This window comes from Amphibalanus amphitrite, unplaced genomic scaffold, assembly GCF_019059575.1.
Source record: "Amphibalanus amphitrite isolate SeventyFive unplaced genomic scaffold, NRLGWU_Aamphi_draft 001023F_arrow, whole genome shotgun sequence".
NCBI classification, from domain to species: Eukaryota; Metazoa; Arthropoda; class Thecostraca; order Balanomorpha; family Balanidae; genus Amphibalanus; species Amphibalanus amphitrite.
This window is the reverse complement of record NW_024882517.1, coordinates 4,109-22,152: the sequence shown is the minus strand read 5'-3', so window position 1 is coordinate 22,152 and position 18,044 is coordinate 4,109. Positions and strand designations below refer to the sequence as shown.

The 18,044-nt window shown below is 52.4% G+C and overlaps 4 protein-coding genes across 4 annotated transcripts; 1 reads left to right on the top strand and 3 right to left on the bottom strand.

The window, feature by feature from the left end:
* Positions 1 to 153: 153 nt before the first annotated feature.
* On the bottom strand, positions 154 to 4,409 carry LOC122369278 (alkylated DNA repair protein alkB homolog 8-like). Its single transcript, XM_043343895.1, has 9 exons — positions 4,140 to 4,409; positions 3,694 to 3,922; positions 3,430 to 3,575; positions 2,971 to 3,144; positions 2,433 to 2,599; positions 2,029 to 2,272; positions 1,580 to 1,735; positions 1,046 to 1,195; positions 154 to 693 (listed from the first exon to the last, which is right to left on the bottom strand). The coding sequence occupies exons 1-9, from the start codon at positions 4,245 to 4,247 to the stop codon at positions 262 to 264; spliced, it is 1,806 nt and encodes a 601-aa protein (XP_043199830.1). The 5' UTR covers positions 4,248 to 4,409; the 3' UTR covers positions 154 to 261.
* A 697-nt stretch (positions 4,410 to 5,106) lies between these two features.
* On the bottom strand, positions 5,107 to 8,106 carry LOC122369293. The gene has a single exon (XM_043343928.1). The coding sequence runs from the start codon at positions 8,104 to 8,106 to the stop codon at positions 5,107 to 5,109; it is 3,000 nt and encodes a 999-aa protein (XP_043199863.1).
* A 118-nt stretch (positions 8,107 to 8,224) lies between these two features.
* Positions 8,225 to 8,996, bottom strand: LOC122369279. Its single transcript, XM_043343897.1, has 2 exons — positions 8,325 to 8,996; positions 8,225 to 8,252 (listed from the first exon to the last, which is right to left on the bottom strand). The coding sequence occupies exons 1-2, from the start codon at positions 8,994 to 8,996 to the stop codon at positions 8,238 to 8,240; spliced, it is 687 nt and encodes a 228-aa protein (XP_043199832.1). The 3' UTR covers positions 8,225 to 8,237.
* A 4,807-nt stretch (positions 8,997 to 13,803) lies between these two features.
* Positions 13,804 to 17,776, top strand: LOC122369277 (intraflagellar transport protein 57 homolog). The gene is given in 4 exon segments (XM_043343894.1): positions 13,804 to 13,820; positions 15,099 to 15,732; positions 15,734 to 16,272; positions 16,661 to 17,776. Coding segments are annotated over 3 exon segments (1,464 nt in total). The 5' UTR covers positions 13,804 to 13,820; positions 15,099 to 15,114; the 3' UTR covers positions 16,968 to 17,776.
* The last annotated feature ends 268 nt before the right edge of the window (positions 17,777 to 18,044 follow it).

Sequence of the window (18,044 nt, the reverse complement as noted above, 5' to 3'; positions counted from 1 at the left end):
TAATCCGATTGCGTTCCCATCCGACAGCAATGTTTCCCACATTTCCTCGCCCGAGGCCTCTACCAACACCGATGCGTACAGCAGCACGGCAGGTAAGTCCGCCCAACCGGCAAGTTGAAAGGGTTTGAACACGTTGGAAAGAAAAGTATCCTCCATTGTTCAGGACCTTCTATTATCACAATACAGATGTATCCATTTAGATAAAATACCATGGAAAACAACAGGCACATACCGCCTCCCATCCCGTCCCCTCTCCCACTATCATGCGACGTCCTCGTCCTTCTGCAGCATCACGCACCAGTTGCCCTGGTCGTGGTAGCTCTCCAGGACGGAGAGTCCGCCGGCAGCCTGCACGTCCTCCTCCAGCTCGCCCGAGCGGTAGACGTGGTAGAAGCGGTGGTGGACCTCCTCCCCTCCATCCCCTCCCCCTCGGCCGCCCGATCGCAGTTTCCACGGCACCAGCATATCCTGCTGTTTGAACTCTGTCCGGTTAGTGTGTACGGGCAGCGGCAGTTCGGCGGTGTCCGCGCCCGACGCTGTCTCCGTCTCAGTCACCCGCTGCTGCCGGCCCGGTTTCAGGTAGCCGGCGGCGCGCGTCCCCTGCCGCTGCTCCAGCGCCCATACGTAGATGAGCGCCCGGCCGCCGGCACGGAGAGCCCGTCCGATCTCTGCCAGAGCCGCCACCCGCCGCTCCTGACCAATGAAGGGAGGGAGGTCAGACTCGGTGACAGAAAACAGGTGAGCAGGGAATCGAATTCATAGACAGTAACTTGTAATTGATATGCGCGCTAAATAAGCGTACCGATTAAGTGAAGATTCCACAACGCTGATCGCAGGTCATCCGACACTCCCTACCCCTCGCATTCTAAAAATCCAAAACGACGAAATATTCACCACTCCAACATAAAATCCGTCTCTAGGCCGAGCTGAGGGCACACAAGCCCTGTGTGGTCCGTTAAAGGAGCCCATCCTCCTGTCGGCTCTGAACGCACCTAGTTACATGACCTGATGATAGAGTCCCCACCCGTCCGCTCCCGAAACTCACCCGCGTGGCCAGGTGATGGAGCACGGCGATACAGATGACGGCGTCACAGGCGGCCGACCGGACCGGCAGCGGCAGGCAGCCGGCGGTCACTGTCTGGTGGCCCCGGCCGCCGCCGATGGAGCACAGACGGCTGCTCTGGTCCACTCCGACCTGGGGAAGGGTGAGTGGGGTTACAGAGAGTTAGACAGGAGGGATGGAGCGGCAGTGCTGGAAACCCAGCACAGCCGGCTGTTCTGGTCCGCAACAAGCTGACGAGAAGTCAGTGGGGAGCAGAGCGCGTCACGTCACTGCCGCAACGGGCGGCGTCACCGTCACTAAGTGTGCCGTCATCACTTTAGGAATGCGGCGAACACGGCCTGGGGTATTGTACGCTCTAACATTGCAAGACAACAATGTGGGCCACTTGTGACTAACCTATTGGATTGCAAAACTGCTTAGGAAATAAACTATCGGAATGAGTTAACCACGCTCCTGTTAGCAAAGTTCTACTAACTACGTGTGATCCACACTGTACTTCCTCCCTCCGCCGCTCACCTCGAACGTGTGCGGGTTCAGACCGAGGTATTTTCCGTTTCCACAGCCGACGTCAAGCAGCACGGAGCCGGCGGGCAGGCCGCGCACAAACCGCTCCACGCGCGGCCACGGCTTGTGACGCGTGCAGCTGAAGTGGTCGGCTATCTGCTCGTACACCTGCCGCCGAGACATACAGAGGAAGGTGAGAGGGGCGAGGGAGAAGCGTCTGGTAAGTGGTAAGAGGTAAAATACTTGAGACCGGCTACAGGAACTTCAAAGCGTTCACGTATGAATAAGCAGTGTGCACACACTTAAATGAATAATTTAATATGTCCTTGGCTTGATATGTGGGACGTGGGAGGCCTGATACCTCAAAAGTTTGCGATTTCGACTGATTCGGAATGTCCAAAATATTTGACTTTTGAGACACAAAGACACACGAAGCGTTCACTTCACTGCCGATTACTTACATTAGCTACGTAGGTCCTCTCCAGTTGTTCGGTGATACCCGTCTCTCCGTTCGACCGCTTCTCCTCAGCCCCCCGCTGCTGCTGCGAGTCGCACTGCTGGGGGAATCGGCACCGACACACGTCCCTCCGCAGTCTGCGCAGCGTCAGCGAGACGCGCGTGCCGCGCCGCGTCAGCGTCAGCTCCCCGTCTGACGTCAGAGTGATGTCCGAGTGACGCGGCACGATACAGTGCGTCCACAGGTACCTGAGCGTGAGCGAAGAAAGGGTAAAATAAGAGTCAGTGGATGGAGCGATATCGTCCATTTCAGTCGTGGTCGTGGCACAATAATTTGACAACTGTATTAAAATGCAGGATTGCTTAGGGGAGTGAGCCAACGTACTCCAGCATCAGGCCGCGGACTGACCTGGCCTCTCCGTCCATAACCAGCGCCGAACGGCGCGGCAGGCGGACGGCGACGGTGGCGCCGTGCGGCGGCGGCCGGCAGAACTCTATGGTGGTATCCGAGCCCAGACTGATGGAGACCAGCTGGTCGGTAAATGCGCTGTGGGTGTCCACGTGCGCCGGGATGCCCTGCGCGGACACGGTGTGATACAGGTGGGTGAAACAGGTGAGTGAAACCGGTCGGTGATACCAGCCAGTGATAAGGAACGGAACATATCGCCATTATCCCACAATGGAGCCGCGGGGACGCTAGTATAGAGCATCCGGGATCGTAAAAAGCACGGCTGGAATCCTACATCGACGAGTTTTACCTGACATCGACAAACGACCACCAGAGCAAACTTTGAGGTCGCAGCAACAAAAGGCCCAATATTTCACTCTTAAATGAATCTATTCTGACGCAAAAAAAAACGTAGAGATTCGTTTCTTTTTGCTTGTTTGTTGGGTTCCGCCATTTAAAGAGTGTGTCAAGTCGACGACCATAAAAACTGGCCTGATACCTGTCCGGGCAGGTAGTGGTTGATGGTCATCTGGTCGGGCCGCTCCACCAGGTGGCCGCCATCCATCAGACGGGTCACCAGCGGCTCCACCCAGCCCGGCAGGCCGCCCGCCAGCGGCCGAGACGGGTCCACGTTATTGGTGCCGTAGTCAAACTCGTATCCAAAGTGCAAAACCTGAAAAATGGCACTCTGAGGTACTTATGTGGATTTGAGGCAGAGCATACTGATATGTTTTCAAAAACTAGCATGGTATCAATTAATAAGTATGGAATTTATCAACAAAGACAAACAGGGTACAAAAACACATAAAAGATATGCTGCTGAAATTTTGCTCCAGGGCTCCAGGCCAATCAGCAGGTCCAAACACTATCCAGGGCCCAAGCTGCTGTGCCCTGTTCTTTTCACAGGTCAGGACAGTGACTATACTGTGTGGGACAAACAGTGCAGCACATTTCCCACCTGTCTGTGCTTCATGCTGCCATCAGCTGGCCAGTGGAGCTGGCCGAGGATTAGCTCCTCCTCCTCTGCACTGAGCAGATCCATTATCAGAGCCGCACCCGGTGGAAGGCGGAACTCCAGGGGTGCACTGCACAGCTCCACTGGAACTGGGCAAGGGACTGTCACATAAGTTTCAGGGCCAGCAGTTGCAGTAGACAGTGAATGGTCAGCAGTGTAGCATAATGAACAGGCTCTTTTGTATCACACTTATTGTTATCAGCTTACCTCGCTCAGCATATGCCAAATAGAGTGGCGGTTCCCCATTCTGCCCATCCACACCATCCAGGGCCTGCATGACCTGCTGGGCTGCCTCTTTATCAGCAAACTGTATGAAGCAGAACTGCCGCCCAGGCACCATGTGGACGCTGCTGGCTGGTGCGTATGGTAAACACTTCTCCAGAATAGACTCCCGGGAGGCACCGGTGGTCAGTCCAGAGTTACAAACCACCACAATCTGCCAAAAATCAGGGACATGGCAGGGATGTCACAAACATAATTGTTGTATCTCAATCTAATTTGATTTGCATCAACAAACACAAACAGGGCAAGTGAAATAATTTCCCAAATTGAAATTCTTAATTGTAATGGGCAGCTTTGTCACATTAGGTAAAATATTCATGTATATCATATATGGCTGCAAATCAAACAAATGCAGGCAATTAATGGCTCACCTCTGTGGGAGAAGATGAAAACTGTATTTCTTTTCCTTTTGAAAGCAATGCAAACAGCCTTTGCTTCTTCCTCAGTAACTTCTTTTCATTTTTACTGTTGAGCATCATTAAACACTTATGATATTGATATGACCAAGCAGGACTTTAAAGCTCAAAAGTGTAATTCAGTGGAAATACAACGATAAATAAATAATAACTACCCATATTCCCCTTTGTCAGTTGTCACAAAAACTTGAACTCCATGTTGATGTGCAATCGCAAGGATTTGGTAGCAATTTGTTAATGTCACTGCTGCGTCATATTTGCATTCACAAAGGGTTCCAGATTGAAGTTTTCCTTTAGTCGTCATGCTGCAATGACGGGCTTCCTTCATCAGAAGAACGGTTGCTCATCCGCAGTCTCATGAACTTGTGAGATATAGGAATAAATATTCGTCTAAAGGGTTGAAAAACCCCAAAGACAAGCTTTTGAAGCACTTTGACTTTGAAAGCCCTTGCCGAACTCTCATCCACAACTGCCACCATAATCAGACCCACGCCGCGCCCTAGGCCCACAGAAACTCATCCCCATTTCCCAGGAGTTAAATAGTCCAGACAGAAACTTATCATCTTATATATTCAGTTTCAATCACAAGTCAATACGGTGATATATTAGGACATGGCACCCGTGAAAAGCTGCGACACCAAACCAGCTTATCGAACTGTAGTAATGCAAAAAGTCCAGTACACTCAGATGCCTCTATTCACACCCGTACCCGCTCGTGTCCCGGAGCGCACTGCCCGGCTTCACCACATTAGCCTAGATCATACCTCTGTACACGTCATATCACGTCATATCACGTCATTCTGAACCCTAGACAAAGGCTGATCAATTTCTCCCTCCGCCGACTCACCGTCGCCATAAGACCCTGGCTCGCAATACGACGCGCACCATCATCGCTCGAACCACGCAATGACTAAGACACAGACTACACCTCACCCTGATCCTCAAGATCATCACTTCCGCTGCTGCTGTTTAACGCATCAATCGGCACCACGTGGCCGAAGAAGTCAGGCGGCCGCCGATTACGCTGACCTCGGCGCACCACCCTTTCGCCGCTGTCGCTCTCAGACCGGCCGCATTCACCACCCGCATCATCAGCCTCCTCCACCGGGCGCCCCGGCGCGCCATCGCCCTCATAACCGAATGTCATGACGATCGGGGACCCGGCACGGTCCTCCTCCGCTTCCTGTGGGCCCCCGCTGCCCCGGTCGGGGGTCCGAGGGCCTGCTGCTGGTCCCCCGGTGTCACCGCAGTGGCGGAGGTCTCTGATGTGCCAAGGCACGCCGCCCACTTCAACCACCTGCGGCGACACCACGCCAGACACCGTTCCTCGAACCGACCGCTCGGTGCAGCGGGTGCCCGGCCGCCTCACCCACACGGCGTCCCCCACCTGGAAGTCGCCCTCCCGCCGGGCTGGCGGCCGTCCTATCACGGCCTCCTCGGACGCTCCGGCGGTAGCTCTTTGTCTCACGGCGTCCCTCACAGGGTAGCGGTAGATGCCGTTGGCGGGCGCCTCAGCCGCCGTCCCGCCGTCACGGGGCGTGATATTGTACAGGTGCACGGCCTCTCCGATGCCACACTTCTTCCGCGCCGCGATCACTTTGACACTGCGGTGGTTCCGCTCCACGATGGAGTTCCCGCTGGGGCGATGCACTGCGCGGAAACGCAGCAGCACTCCCCAGCGGGCAGCGAAAGCGGCGAACTGACGACTGCGGAAAGCGGTGTCGTTGTCCGCCAGAAGCTCAGCCGGTGCGCCTCGCTCCGCGAACACTTGTTCGAGTTCACTCGTGACTGTCGCCGCGTCCGACCGCCGCAGCAGCCTCCACACACAAAACCGTGACGGGCCACAGTCTATCACCGACAAGTAGGACTGACCACCGTAGTGCGTGACATCGATGGCCAGCCGGTCCCACGTCCCCTCCACAGCCAGCGACCCGTGCCTCCAGGTCACCGGCGCCGGGTCAACCGCGCGGCAGACGTCACAGGCCGTCACCACTTCCCTGACCACTTTCCGGGAAATCGACGATGACACATCCCGACGCGCGAAATACAGCGTTCGTCGGACACCCGGGTGACCCGCCCTGACATGTACGTCAGTGACGGCCTGTCGGAAGTCCACGGTAACGGCGCCGCCGCCGTCTCCCACTTCCGATCCAACCACTGCCGCTGCTGCCACTGGCTGTCCATCGCTCGGCCGCTGGTCCGCTGGCTGCGAGTCCTGACGCAACCACAGGGACGGCACTCGGGTCAGCGTGTCCGAACGGTTCTGAGACGAGCGGACTAGAGACACGGTGAGAGAAATGCCCAGCTCTGCGACCAGCTGCCTGATGACGTCGACCCGCCGGCGGATAAGCATCTCTCCATGTGCCTTGGTTCGCAGTCTCGCGCGCCCGCTCAGAGCGTCGCTGACCCACCGGTGAACAGTGGCGGAGTCCGTCTTCAGCTCGATGGTCTTCATGTCCCACGCCAGGGCCAGGTTGATGCCCCGCACGGCGGCGTCGAGCTCCGCCATGTTGATGTGGGTGGCCTCGTCCCGGCGGAGCCAGCACGCGTCCTCGATGACGTCACCTCCCTCGCTCTCCAGCACGACGCCGGCGGCTATCGAGCTGGCGTCCGTCCACAGTACGGCGCGGTGCCCAGTCACGCACCACTGCCCACGGGCCGGGTCCTCGCTCGCCAGTCGCTCAGCCACGTGCTTCAGCTGTTCCCGCAGGGCCGCGTCGTGTGTGACGTCATCCCACCCGCGTGTGAGAGAGTTGACACGACGCTTCAGCCACGCTGTCGCTGGTCTCAGCCAACCGCAGACCGGCAGGTGCGCCACGATACGACCACACCATGAAAACACGGAGCGCCGCGTCATTGCCGCGGGCGGTGAGCCGACTGGGTTGTCACGCCTCCAGGCCAGCCCACCCCCGACTGGCTCCACACGCAGTCCCAGCAGCCGCGCTCCGTCCGCAGCCCGCTCCGGCGGCTTACACTGGAGCCCATAGCTCGCGAAGTGGGCGATCACGCGCTCCGCGCTCACCACGTCCTCATTGACGCACAGATCGTCGACGTACGGTATGACGGCGCCCTGCATCACTGGGTCCTGTTGCAGCACCGTCCGCACCACCGCCTTCATGATGAGAGGCGCGACGTTGAGCCCGAATCCGACACGGGTAAGAGCGTACCTTTGGCCATCAATCACGACTGTCTGAAACGGCCACAGCCGACGATCGGTCCTGAGCTGCAAGTACGCCCTCTTCAGGTCGACGACGGCGACGTTGGCCCCGTGCCGCCGCCATTTCCTCAGCGTGTCGGCACATACGTCAGCGTCGGCCGTGTGTGCCTCCACATGGCTGTTGAGCTCGCGGCAGTCTAAGACTGGTCGTACTTTAGTCTTGTTCTGCTGTTCAACAGCCATGAGAGGGATCAGCCCGCGCGGCGGCCCGTCCACCGTCTCGTCGTACGGCTCCAGCCAGCCGTTGTCGATCCATGTACGGAGTTCAGCATCAAACTCCTGCCGTGCCTCGGCCGGCACGCCGTACTGGGGGACACCGTTCCTCAGGCACCCTGGCTCCGCCCCGTTCCGCCACTTCCACGCCACCGTCCAGTGTTGACTTTTCGCGTCATAAGTGACCGTGAAGTCTCGCTCTTCCACGGTCAACGCCGGGGGCGTCACGGCGCTGCATCGCGGCGGCACCCCTCCCGGGCCCGGCACGGCCACGTCGGGCCTCTCGCTGGCACCGAACACCACATCGTCCGCCGCCCGCACTGTCACCCCGCCCAGCGCCGCGATGCCGGTCATCCCCACCAGCATATCCACGCCCAGTGGTTTGTCCGGCACTACCACGGCGCTGAGCGTCACCGCGGGCCCGCCGCTCTTCAGCTGAACCGCCACCTCCGTTACTCCGCTGCTTGGCAGCCGGGACCCGTTGACGGCCATTACAGTCACGCCGCACCGTCTCCAGCTCGCGCAGCACGACTCGTGGATGATGGTGCAGCTGCAGCCCGAGTCGATAACAGCCACTCTGCGCTGCCCATTCACCAGCAGCTGCACCGTCGGTAGCGCGCCTCTTACTCTTGGGCTGCCCGAGAGGAGGTTGGCGCAGACACCGCCTCTCCTGACGCGTTTCCCGGCATCCGTTCCGGGCAGCGTGCCGCGGCGTGTCCTGGCTGCTCGCACCGGAAACAGATGATGTCCGCTCTCCTCTCCGCCCGGCAGTCACGAGCGAAGTGACCGGCTCGACCGCAGCGGTAACACCGTGATGACGCCGGCGTGTGGCGGGAACGGGCCGGCGCAGCGGCGGCAGCGGCTGCAGCGACGGCATTCTCTGCCATCAGCGCCCGAGCCCGCTCCACCAGCTCGGCCAGCGTCAGGCTCTCCATGCGGCAGCCGGCCCTCAAGGTATGCCTCGCCGCATCCGGGAGACCGGCCACGAAGCCGCACATCAGCGCCGTGTCGCCGAGCCCGCCGAACAGGGAGGCCAGCCGCCGCAGGTCTGCCAGGTAGACGTCGACGCTCTCGCCGACACGAAGTCTTCTCGCCGTGAACTCCTCGTACGCCTGGAACTTATCCACAGCGAACGCCCGCAGCAGGGCAGCTTTGACGGCAGAGTACTGCAGCTTCTCCTCGGGCTTCAGCTGCTGGTAGACGCTGAAGGCTCCGCCGGTCAACCGCAGGGGGACGACGGTTTGAATGTCGGACACTCCGCGCAGCTGACAGACGAGCTCCGTCTTATCCAGCCACTCTTCCACAGAGGCGTTACCGCCATCGAACTCGGGGATTAGCCGCATGTCCAGCGCCGAACTTGCCACAGCGCTTTCCTGTGACATGGTTGCCGAAATAGCTTGTAGTAATGCAAAAAGTCCAGTACACTCAGATGCCTCTATTCACACCCGTACCCGCTCGTGTCCCGGAGCGCACTGCCCGGCTTCACCACATTAGCCTAGATCATACCTCTGTACACGTCATATCACGTCATATCACGTCATTCTGAACCCTAGACAAAGGCTGATCAATTTCTCCCTCCGCCGACTCACCGTCGCCATAAGACCCTGGCTCGCAATACGACGCGCACCATCATCGCTCGAACCACGCAATGACTAAGACACAGACTACACGAACCATCATGCCTAAGCCAGCGGAGGCATTTGCAGCTGATTTTGAAGGACAAAGCACAAACATACTTGCACGAAGCGGCATCTTCCTCTCCCCAAACAAAACCAGCCGAGCTCATACACTGACAGGCTGACACACAATCCTGGCCTGGACCTTGAGAATCCTCATTTACCCGAGAAGGCGTCGCATCTCACAAACATTGGGTCGCCTCCACTAAGCATCGCAGAAAAGGGCATCGTCCAAGTTTGCTGCCACAAATTGCGGCACCGGGCACACTAATAAGATGATAGTGGTGTTTTGCCAATTACCTTGCAACACATGATGATGGAAGGCAACATAAACGTATACACATGCGACCGTCTGACGTCGAAATTACAGTTCTACTTCTACCATACGACGCCCGGATGCGAGTTACCTAAGTGTGGAACTACCCAGCGCCGAGCCGGCCGGATGACGTCACACCACGGCCAGTGCCGGCGCGGCGGCAGACTGGCCGAGATTGGCATGGTCTTAACTTGGCGAAGAGGCATCGGACGCCAAACTTCTGCTGCAGCTATTAATCATATTTCATGCGTTTCTTCCATGTGTATGAGCTATCAAGTCCTTCGAATACCTAATGTGTAGGTGAGCGTACCTGCATTTAGCAGTGTGTGCTATGCTATGTGGATGGGCACATCCGACAGTCGACACACTGCGCAATGGATTCCGATATTGCTTGGCTGATTCTGACTTTGTGTCTTCGAACGAACCATTGAAAAGGAGGACGTCATTTTTAAAGGTTGTTAGGTGCACTCAAACGTTTTAAGATAAGCAACTGCTGATTGAATTTCTGGCGAGGGTTGGTGGAACGCTCTGTTTACAAATGAGTATCTACCTACCTAGTACCTACCTGCAGTGGCAAATAACTGGGTCGCGGTCAGTTAGGTATGATTCACGAAGTCCCTTATCTTTTATTAGACTTATTAAGCCCAATGTGCAACATTTGCGTCTTTTCGCGTTGTATCGGGTAGCAAATGAGAAAATCTGCTTCTTCTCCACAGCCCTCAATTCAAGAAACCGTCCTTTTCCTTATCGCATCATTCCAGAACATAATTTTCAAACATGGGTATCTTCCCCACAAAAAAAAAACTGAAGCAGTTTCCTTCGGCTCCAATGCGCCGCTCGCCTAGGGAGACGGAAGTGTTATATTCTCGGCGGCCCAGTCTGCATTCTGCATCACACTCAAACTTGGCGGACCCCCAGCGCACGACTGAACGATTCGTATTGTTGTGAGTGACTGTGACAATTCACTGGTGGTTTCGGAATAATTAACAGGCGGCGCAGCCCAGTGCCTCTTACAATGAATTACAGTGGCGAATGCACTATTGCAGAGAAGAAATGGATTGAGCAGATGCCCAACCTCGCTGTATTATCAACTAAACATTAGGTACGCTTTACATTTTAATCAGGCCATCATGTAAACAAACGACTTGCGAGTTGCGACCCTTCCGCCTTACATAACTCGGCAGAATGCCCCTGAGTCGGCTAAACTACACTGCATCTCTTCAAACCTGAAGTATTTTACAATTTACCACTCAGCTATGCAACAGGCTTATAATTCACTGCTCAAGTCTCAACCCCTTTTTCCCTATCATCTTTTTGGCACCGTCAATCGCCATCTGCGCTGCCCAGTGCCCACTGTCCAGCAAATAATCCGGCCGTCTCCAGTTCTCTGGCAGGGGCTTCCAAACTCAAGCGAACTCGCCGAAGTTTCGCCATTCAATGCGCAGGATCTGTACAATTGAGTTTGAGAGCCTCTGGGTTGGCTCGGCGCGCCTGCGCCGCGCCGTTGGTCCGGCCAAGTACGCGAGTGACGTCATGCTATAAGCGTCATCCCCCGACCAAAGTCACCAATCAGAGCCCTAGAATCGACTTGTAGTTCCACACTTAGGTAACTCGCCGCCCGGATCGGGTTACGGGTCATTATCCCATTATAGCGACAAAATTTTATGCATATAATGCCATTTTAAAACTCGGAAATGCGCAGCAAGATGCTCATCTTCATCAGAGCATCGTACTGTTGGCGAGGAAAAAATGATTAGGTATCTTCAATGCTTCTTGAAGCGATCGTAGAATCATTCAAAACGGAATGGTCATGACTTTAGTTTACACATCATAATATATCACTATGTATTCTTCAGAGATTTGACGAGGACCTAAAAATCAACTGCAAATCGCCGTCAACCGAACATAGAGTTGTGCAGGTCTTCTAGGGTTTGCTCTCGCTGTTTCGCTCCTGCCTGAGGAAGGAAAAAATCGATCAATAAAATTGCCCTGTGTAGCAGTAGGATATCTACCTACAAGCATTCAAAAACATAGATAACTTTAAATTCATCGAACTAATTTCTCAGCCCTCTTATTGCACCAGAGAGACTCATGTTAGTACCGGTGTTGACAAGAGCTCTGAGCAATGAGCAAATCACTGCTGCATCGCTGGTATCCCTATGAACTATTGGATGCACTTTATGCCCACGGGACTCAGGGTAACATTGAGCACCTACGATGCCTGGCTGTAGGATTGTGATGCGGCACATATACGACCCGTACGACGCATTGGTACGGTACGTGGCGTAAGTTTTTCGACCAAGCATAAATAAATCGATCGCCCGAAATCATCGAAAATAAGGAGGACAAAAGGGGTATATCGTAATAAAATGCGAAAAGTCGAAATATAGCAACAAGTTCCGGTAAATCGTTTATAAATTGGCACATTCATGTAAGCATTTGCCCTATATGATTGACATCTAAATCAATTCGCGTCAGTTAACTAATCATCAGTCGCGATAACTCAGCCCGAGCAGCCGATATCACTCTAATAATACCCACGCATCGCTGGACCTGCCGCTCGCCTACCTTGTACTTGCGCTGCGCCTCGTACGCCTCGTCGTCGGTGGGCAGCTCCAGGCGACAGGTGGGACACGTGTTCGTCTGGAACGGGATCGTAAACTCAGCACAACGTACTGTGTGATGACACACAGGGAGATTAGATTAAGGACAGTCAAGAGAGTTAACCACACCCTTTACATAGCGCTCAGTTTCTAACAGTGAAAACTAGATGCTTACCACGTAAATAGACTCTCTGACTTCCACAACTATCAGCGGCAGATTTCACACAGTTTTGTTCAAATCTATCATTCACCCTTAACATTAACAGCATCTCATACTTGATTATTGGCAATTTCTCCATGCAGCACCAATTTCTGGAAACTATTTACCTTTTGCAGCCAGGGAATAATACATTCCTTGTGATACTGGTGCTTGCAGGGAAGAAGATGAGCAATTTCCTCAAAGTCAAACTCCTTCAAACATATGGGACACTGAACACCTGAAGGGATGAAGAGAAAAGAAGGGAGGGGAGGGAGAGAGAGAGAGAGAGAGAGAGAGAGAGAGAGAGAGAGAGAGAGAGAGAGAGAGAGAGAGAGAGAGAGGGGGGGGGAGGAGAGAGAGAGCTGCTGACATCAATCATGTATAAAAGAAGGTTTTATAGGATGATGACTAACATATTTGCATTCTGAGCCCAGAAATTTAAATCTAGCAAAAAAGTCAAATAATCACTGATGCCTTTTTCTAGTTAACCCAGTGCTGAGTGCTGACAGCCAACAACATGATGTAAAAGATAAAAAAGTTGCAAAAATCATAAAAGAGCAATTATTATTGGAAGTATATAATATCTGAACCACTACCTACTCAACTGAAGTAAAATTGAATTAGGAGTTATTGCTGTTGATGCTTGCCTTTACACTGAAGATGAGAAAAGGAAACACCTATCAATAAGGCATATTGATGCACTGCAAGAAACTTGCCTTCCTTTGTGATTTCCACTTGCTGTAGTCCCTCAATAACTGCCTTTGCAGCTGGGGGAGCAGGCATTCCGTCCATCAGGTTGCGGAACTCCTCCTCAAAGACATTGCTCCAGCCAGATTGCACCAAAAACCTGAAAAAATAGTCTGTCAAGGACCAGAAACCATAAGAATCAGTTAGTGTTTCACAGTTCACTTTCAATCGCAATGGAATTCGTAAATTTAGGTAGGTACCAAATCAAAATCAAAATGTTTCTCACCTGGCGAACTGAAGCAGAGCATCAGGAGCAGCTCCATCTGGCAAAGGCGTACAGTTGTGTTCTTCAAAATAGCCTGCCATTTCAGTTTATCAAACTTATGAAGAATGCAACCAAAACACTGCCCAGAAACAAGTATTTTGACCAATTTCAATTTATGCCAGTCACTCATTCCTCGCAAGTCATTCTTAGAACTTTTAATTTTGTTCTCATACTTCAGCCGCGCTACCGTAGTTGATATGTAGCCAATGGTTGCTGTTCATTTCCTGTCTGAAAGCAGCTTGGTCAAGGCCTCTCTATTTGATTGGCTGTGCTGTAGCAATCTTTTATTTTTGAACAAATTGAATGTCTCTCTTGCGCATATTTACCAGACATTCCATAAACCGCTGGAAGTGACTGGGGCGGAGCGGCAAAATACGGAGAGGGGCTGCTTTTACCATTAGTTCGTAATTAATAGTTTTCCAAATTGAAATTTGTGGAGTGTTCGCCAATTGAGGGTGAGGATTTGCACCTTTTATATTCTAACATATGATTATGATGGATGTAATGTGATCCTTCTCCATAAATCATTCCAATTCAGTCTTGTAGGTAATGATAACCTGACTTGAACTTGAAATTTAAATGTTTTGTTCTGAACCTTGACCTATGTTTAATGATTCTTTTCAAGTAATTTTTTACCTACCCTACCAGGATATCACATTCATATTCATATAGGTACATTAAAACCATATTTTATTTGACATTGAATCACAAACACAATCAATGTATACAAATTACAAACTGAAACTGAAACTGCATACACAAAAATTAATATGGAACATCATTTCTGAAATAAGGAAACTTTGAATTCATGTTCTGTCCTGGGCTCAGAATGTTCTTTTTTTTAATTTTCAGCTATATTTTGTTTGACCTGGACTGGTGAGGATCTTCACTCTTCAGTCTCATCTCATAGTGATAGGCGACAGGCGTGTGGTATTTTCAGCGTGGCATGAACGCACACGGATGACCACTTATGCATTATGTTGCATCCAAGATAACACAGCATTACTCTAATTTGCATGGCTCTCTAAAGCATCTAATATTGAGAGAAGAATTAGAAATTTACCAATAATCCCATGCTCTATATTGTATGATGCTTTTTGTAGCAAAATCAATCATCATGTGATCAGTTTCACTGCTCTAGAGATATTCAATGAATACTTGTAACTTGATGTTTTACATTTCCATTTATCCAGTTGATATAACCCTGAATCAACTGGATTCAGGGTGTAGGTCATCACAAATTGGATGTATGTATGTGGCCGTGGATGTAGGTCATCACAAATTCTACATTCAGGGTTATGTTGAGTTTGTAATGTGACGATTATTTCATAACTATGCAAGATATTACAACAAAAATTACCCGACGTTTCGTTTATTATAACTTTTTCAAGGGTAATGAAAAGACACACATTTATCTACGAGAACATGGGATGTGTAACAGCGCGGGCAATTCTTCGTAGTAACACTTCCTGTCTGCAAACAGGTCACAAAGAAACAATTCACAAATCATAGTCTCTCCTGACTAAAGATGAGCAGGCAGGCTATATTTAATCATGAAATGATAAAAAATTAACATTTTCTTTCAAGCCTCATATATAACACTGTGTAGGTACTTTTCAGTAATGCTTCTGCTCTTCAGTGATATTCAATTAGTGTTATCAATATTTTATTTTCACAGATTATAACACATAACCATGGAGCCAGATATATCACCAGATGCTTCAAGATCAGAAGAAACTAATGATAAATCGCACAAACCAAAAAAGGAGAAAAAGAAAAAAGACAAGAGTGACCCAGAGCACAAGGCGAAAAAGGAGAAGCACAAGAAGCAGAAGGAGCGCGACCGGTCGGCGGACGAGGGCGGCGATGACGGCGGCGGGGAGGAGAGTGCGGCGGCCGTGAAGCGGGACCAGGACCGACGCTACTCGCTCATGATCCAGGGCTCGGGCGATGTGGACGGCGGCCCGGGCCTCCAGTACATGGCCTTCGTCGTCATGGACGACCTGGCCGACAAACTCAAACTGCTCGACTACGAACGCGACTTCTGCAAGCCGCTCAAGATGAAGCCGCTGAGTCGCCACTACTTTGTGTATTCGTTCAACGTGGGCGAGCAGTTTTATCTATTCACCTCGCTGGCGGCGTGGCTGCTGCGCCGCGCCGGACGGCACATGGAGCAGCCGCAGGAGTACGACGACCCGAACGTCACCATCTCCACCATTCTGGACCACTGCCGGCAGCTGGAGCTGCACGTCGACTTCCCGCCCAGCCGGCTGAAGCAGGGCAGCGGCGAGCAGGTTATCTACGTCATCGATCCGGCTGGCCGACCACGCGCTGCGCACCGTCAACTTCCAGTGGGAGAAGCCCGAGATCCCGCCGGAGGAGGTGGTGAAACAAGAGGAGGACGAGGCGGAGATTACCACGGAGAAAGTAGATGAACACGAAGAGGATGTATACTCGGAAGAAGAAGAGGAGGGTGCCGTCCTCAACCTCGAGGACCTGAAGAACCTCTCGATCCAGGGTCTGAACGTGCACATGGACATGCAGAAGCCGGAGGACATCCTCGAGTCGACCACCAACACGGAGGAGTGGCGGTTGGAGATGGAGCGCGTGCTGCCACAGCTGCGTGTCCAGGTGCGTACCGACACCCGCGACTGGCGCAACCACCTGGACCAGATGCACAACTACCGGTCGGCCATCGACGAGTCGCTCTCACAGACTCAGTCGCAGCTGGACCGGCTGCACTCTGACGTCAGTGGCACTCTGGACAAGATCGTCAACCGGGAGAAGTACCTCAACTCGCAGCTGGAGCACTCGCTGGCCGACTACCGCGGCCTCGTCGACGACCGGGACAGGTGAGACATGCCATGACGGAAGGTTACGTCAGTTGCGGTGAATTTAAGCGGGATTTCCTCTGGAGGCTAGGTTTTCTTATGTCCTGATAGGCTCGCCTTGCAGTATCCAATTTTTCTTATATAACTTTGAAGGTTGAAAATCTTTCAGTCCATAAAGTACGGCAATTGCTTAGTTTCTGAAAGTTATTTACATGTGAACCTATGCATGCTAATGGCATAATTCCTAAATGCCCTTTACTCTGTCGCCTTACCGTCATTGACCCTCCAGCTGTTCGTCTCAGGTGCTCGTTGTGACTTGTGACCGCGATACCCGGTTGTCGGCAGCACCAAACCGGAGCAGTACGTTTTTGTCCTGTTTGACCTTCGACCCGCACCGCCCGTCCCTCAGCACCCAGGAGCAGTACCGGTCGGTGAGCGGCGGCGTGGTGGAGCGCTCTCGACAGCTGGCCCAGCTCACCGACGAGCTCGAGTCGGTCAAACAGGAGCTGGAGGAGCGCGGCACCAGCATGACCGACGGCACGCCGCTGGTCAACATACGGAAGGCGCTCAACCGCATCAAGCAGGAGGTGCAGGGCATGGACGTGCGTATCGGCGTGGTGGAGCACACGCTGCTGCAGTACCGGCTGCGCGACAAGGAGGCCCTCCAGCAGGAGGCCAACGTTCAGTTTACCGCCAACAGCATCGGGCTGTACTGAGAGCTGCGGCCGGGAGGCAGGACGGCCCACCGCGTCAGCGTCCTTTGGCGCCTGCAGAATATTTTGTTCGCACGGACGATGCACAAATATTGATGGGCACGTGAGGACGACAACCTCCGAAATGCTACTCCGTTAACGTGAGTTTTGCACAGCTAATTACGTCATCCTGTCGCGATTTAGTTCGTGGATATCGGGTCACCACGATCATGCTTGCCGACCCAGCATTATTTGATCGACCCTTGAAGATGCTTGATGACCTCTGAAATGGCTTTGCGTATCTCTGAAGACGTGCACGGGCAATTTTGCTAGCGCTGTTATATTTATGGTACACTTGTACTCGACGCTGGCATGGTGCCTTTTCTGCGAAGTTGCACTTGTAAACTGCTTAACTTGTTAAATATCCACAGTGGGAACTACGATTCCGTCCAGCTTCAGCCTCAAGTGTCACTTTACAGCACAGCAAGGCTCGTATGATATTTTGTGTTAAGCTTTTTTATCTGGTCATGCATTTAGTCAGTGGCATTGTGGTTTTTGTATGACTTATATTACATTATTATGTAGCGGTTGTACATAGTATTCTCAATTGGTACGCTGTCTTGTGTTTTCACCATTTTGGTTAATATTTAACTTGTGGCACAGTTGTAGTTATCTGCCACAAAAGATCTCGCGTTTCTTGTCGTGTCGATATTTCTAGTCATGTAATGCGGTGAAATTATATTATTTAGTTTGACTCGGTTCATTGTTTTGCCATGTCCAATGTCTTATTGTGGCGTGTTAAATTTGAGGCCATATAAAGCACATGTACCCACTCTCATGTTTATCATATTACTTTGCGCTGACCGTGTGACAGTGCGTACTCCGTATTATCAACTATCGTCATTCGTCATTGTTCCAGACCTCTGTCATGTTACGAAAAACGGACTGCTGATGAAAAAGTATGATAGAAGCTATCGTTACGGGCCTTCGCCCTCCAGCCACAATCAGCGTATGTTTCGACCGTTTCGACCATGCTTACTAGCGTTAGCCGTCATCCGTCAAACTGCTATAGTCGCGGAATAAGGATAGGTAGATAATATA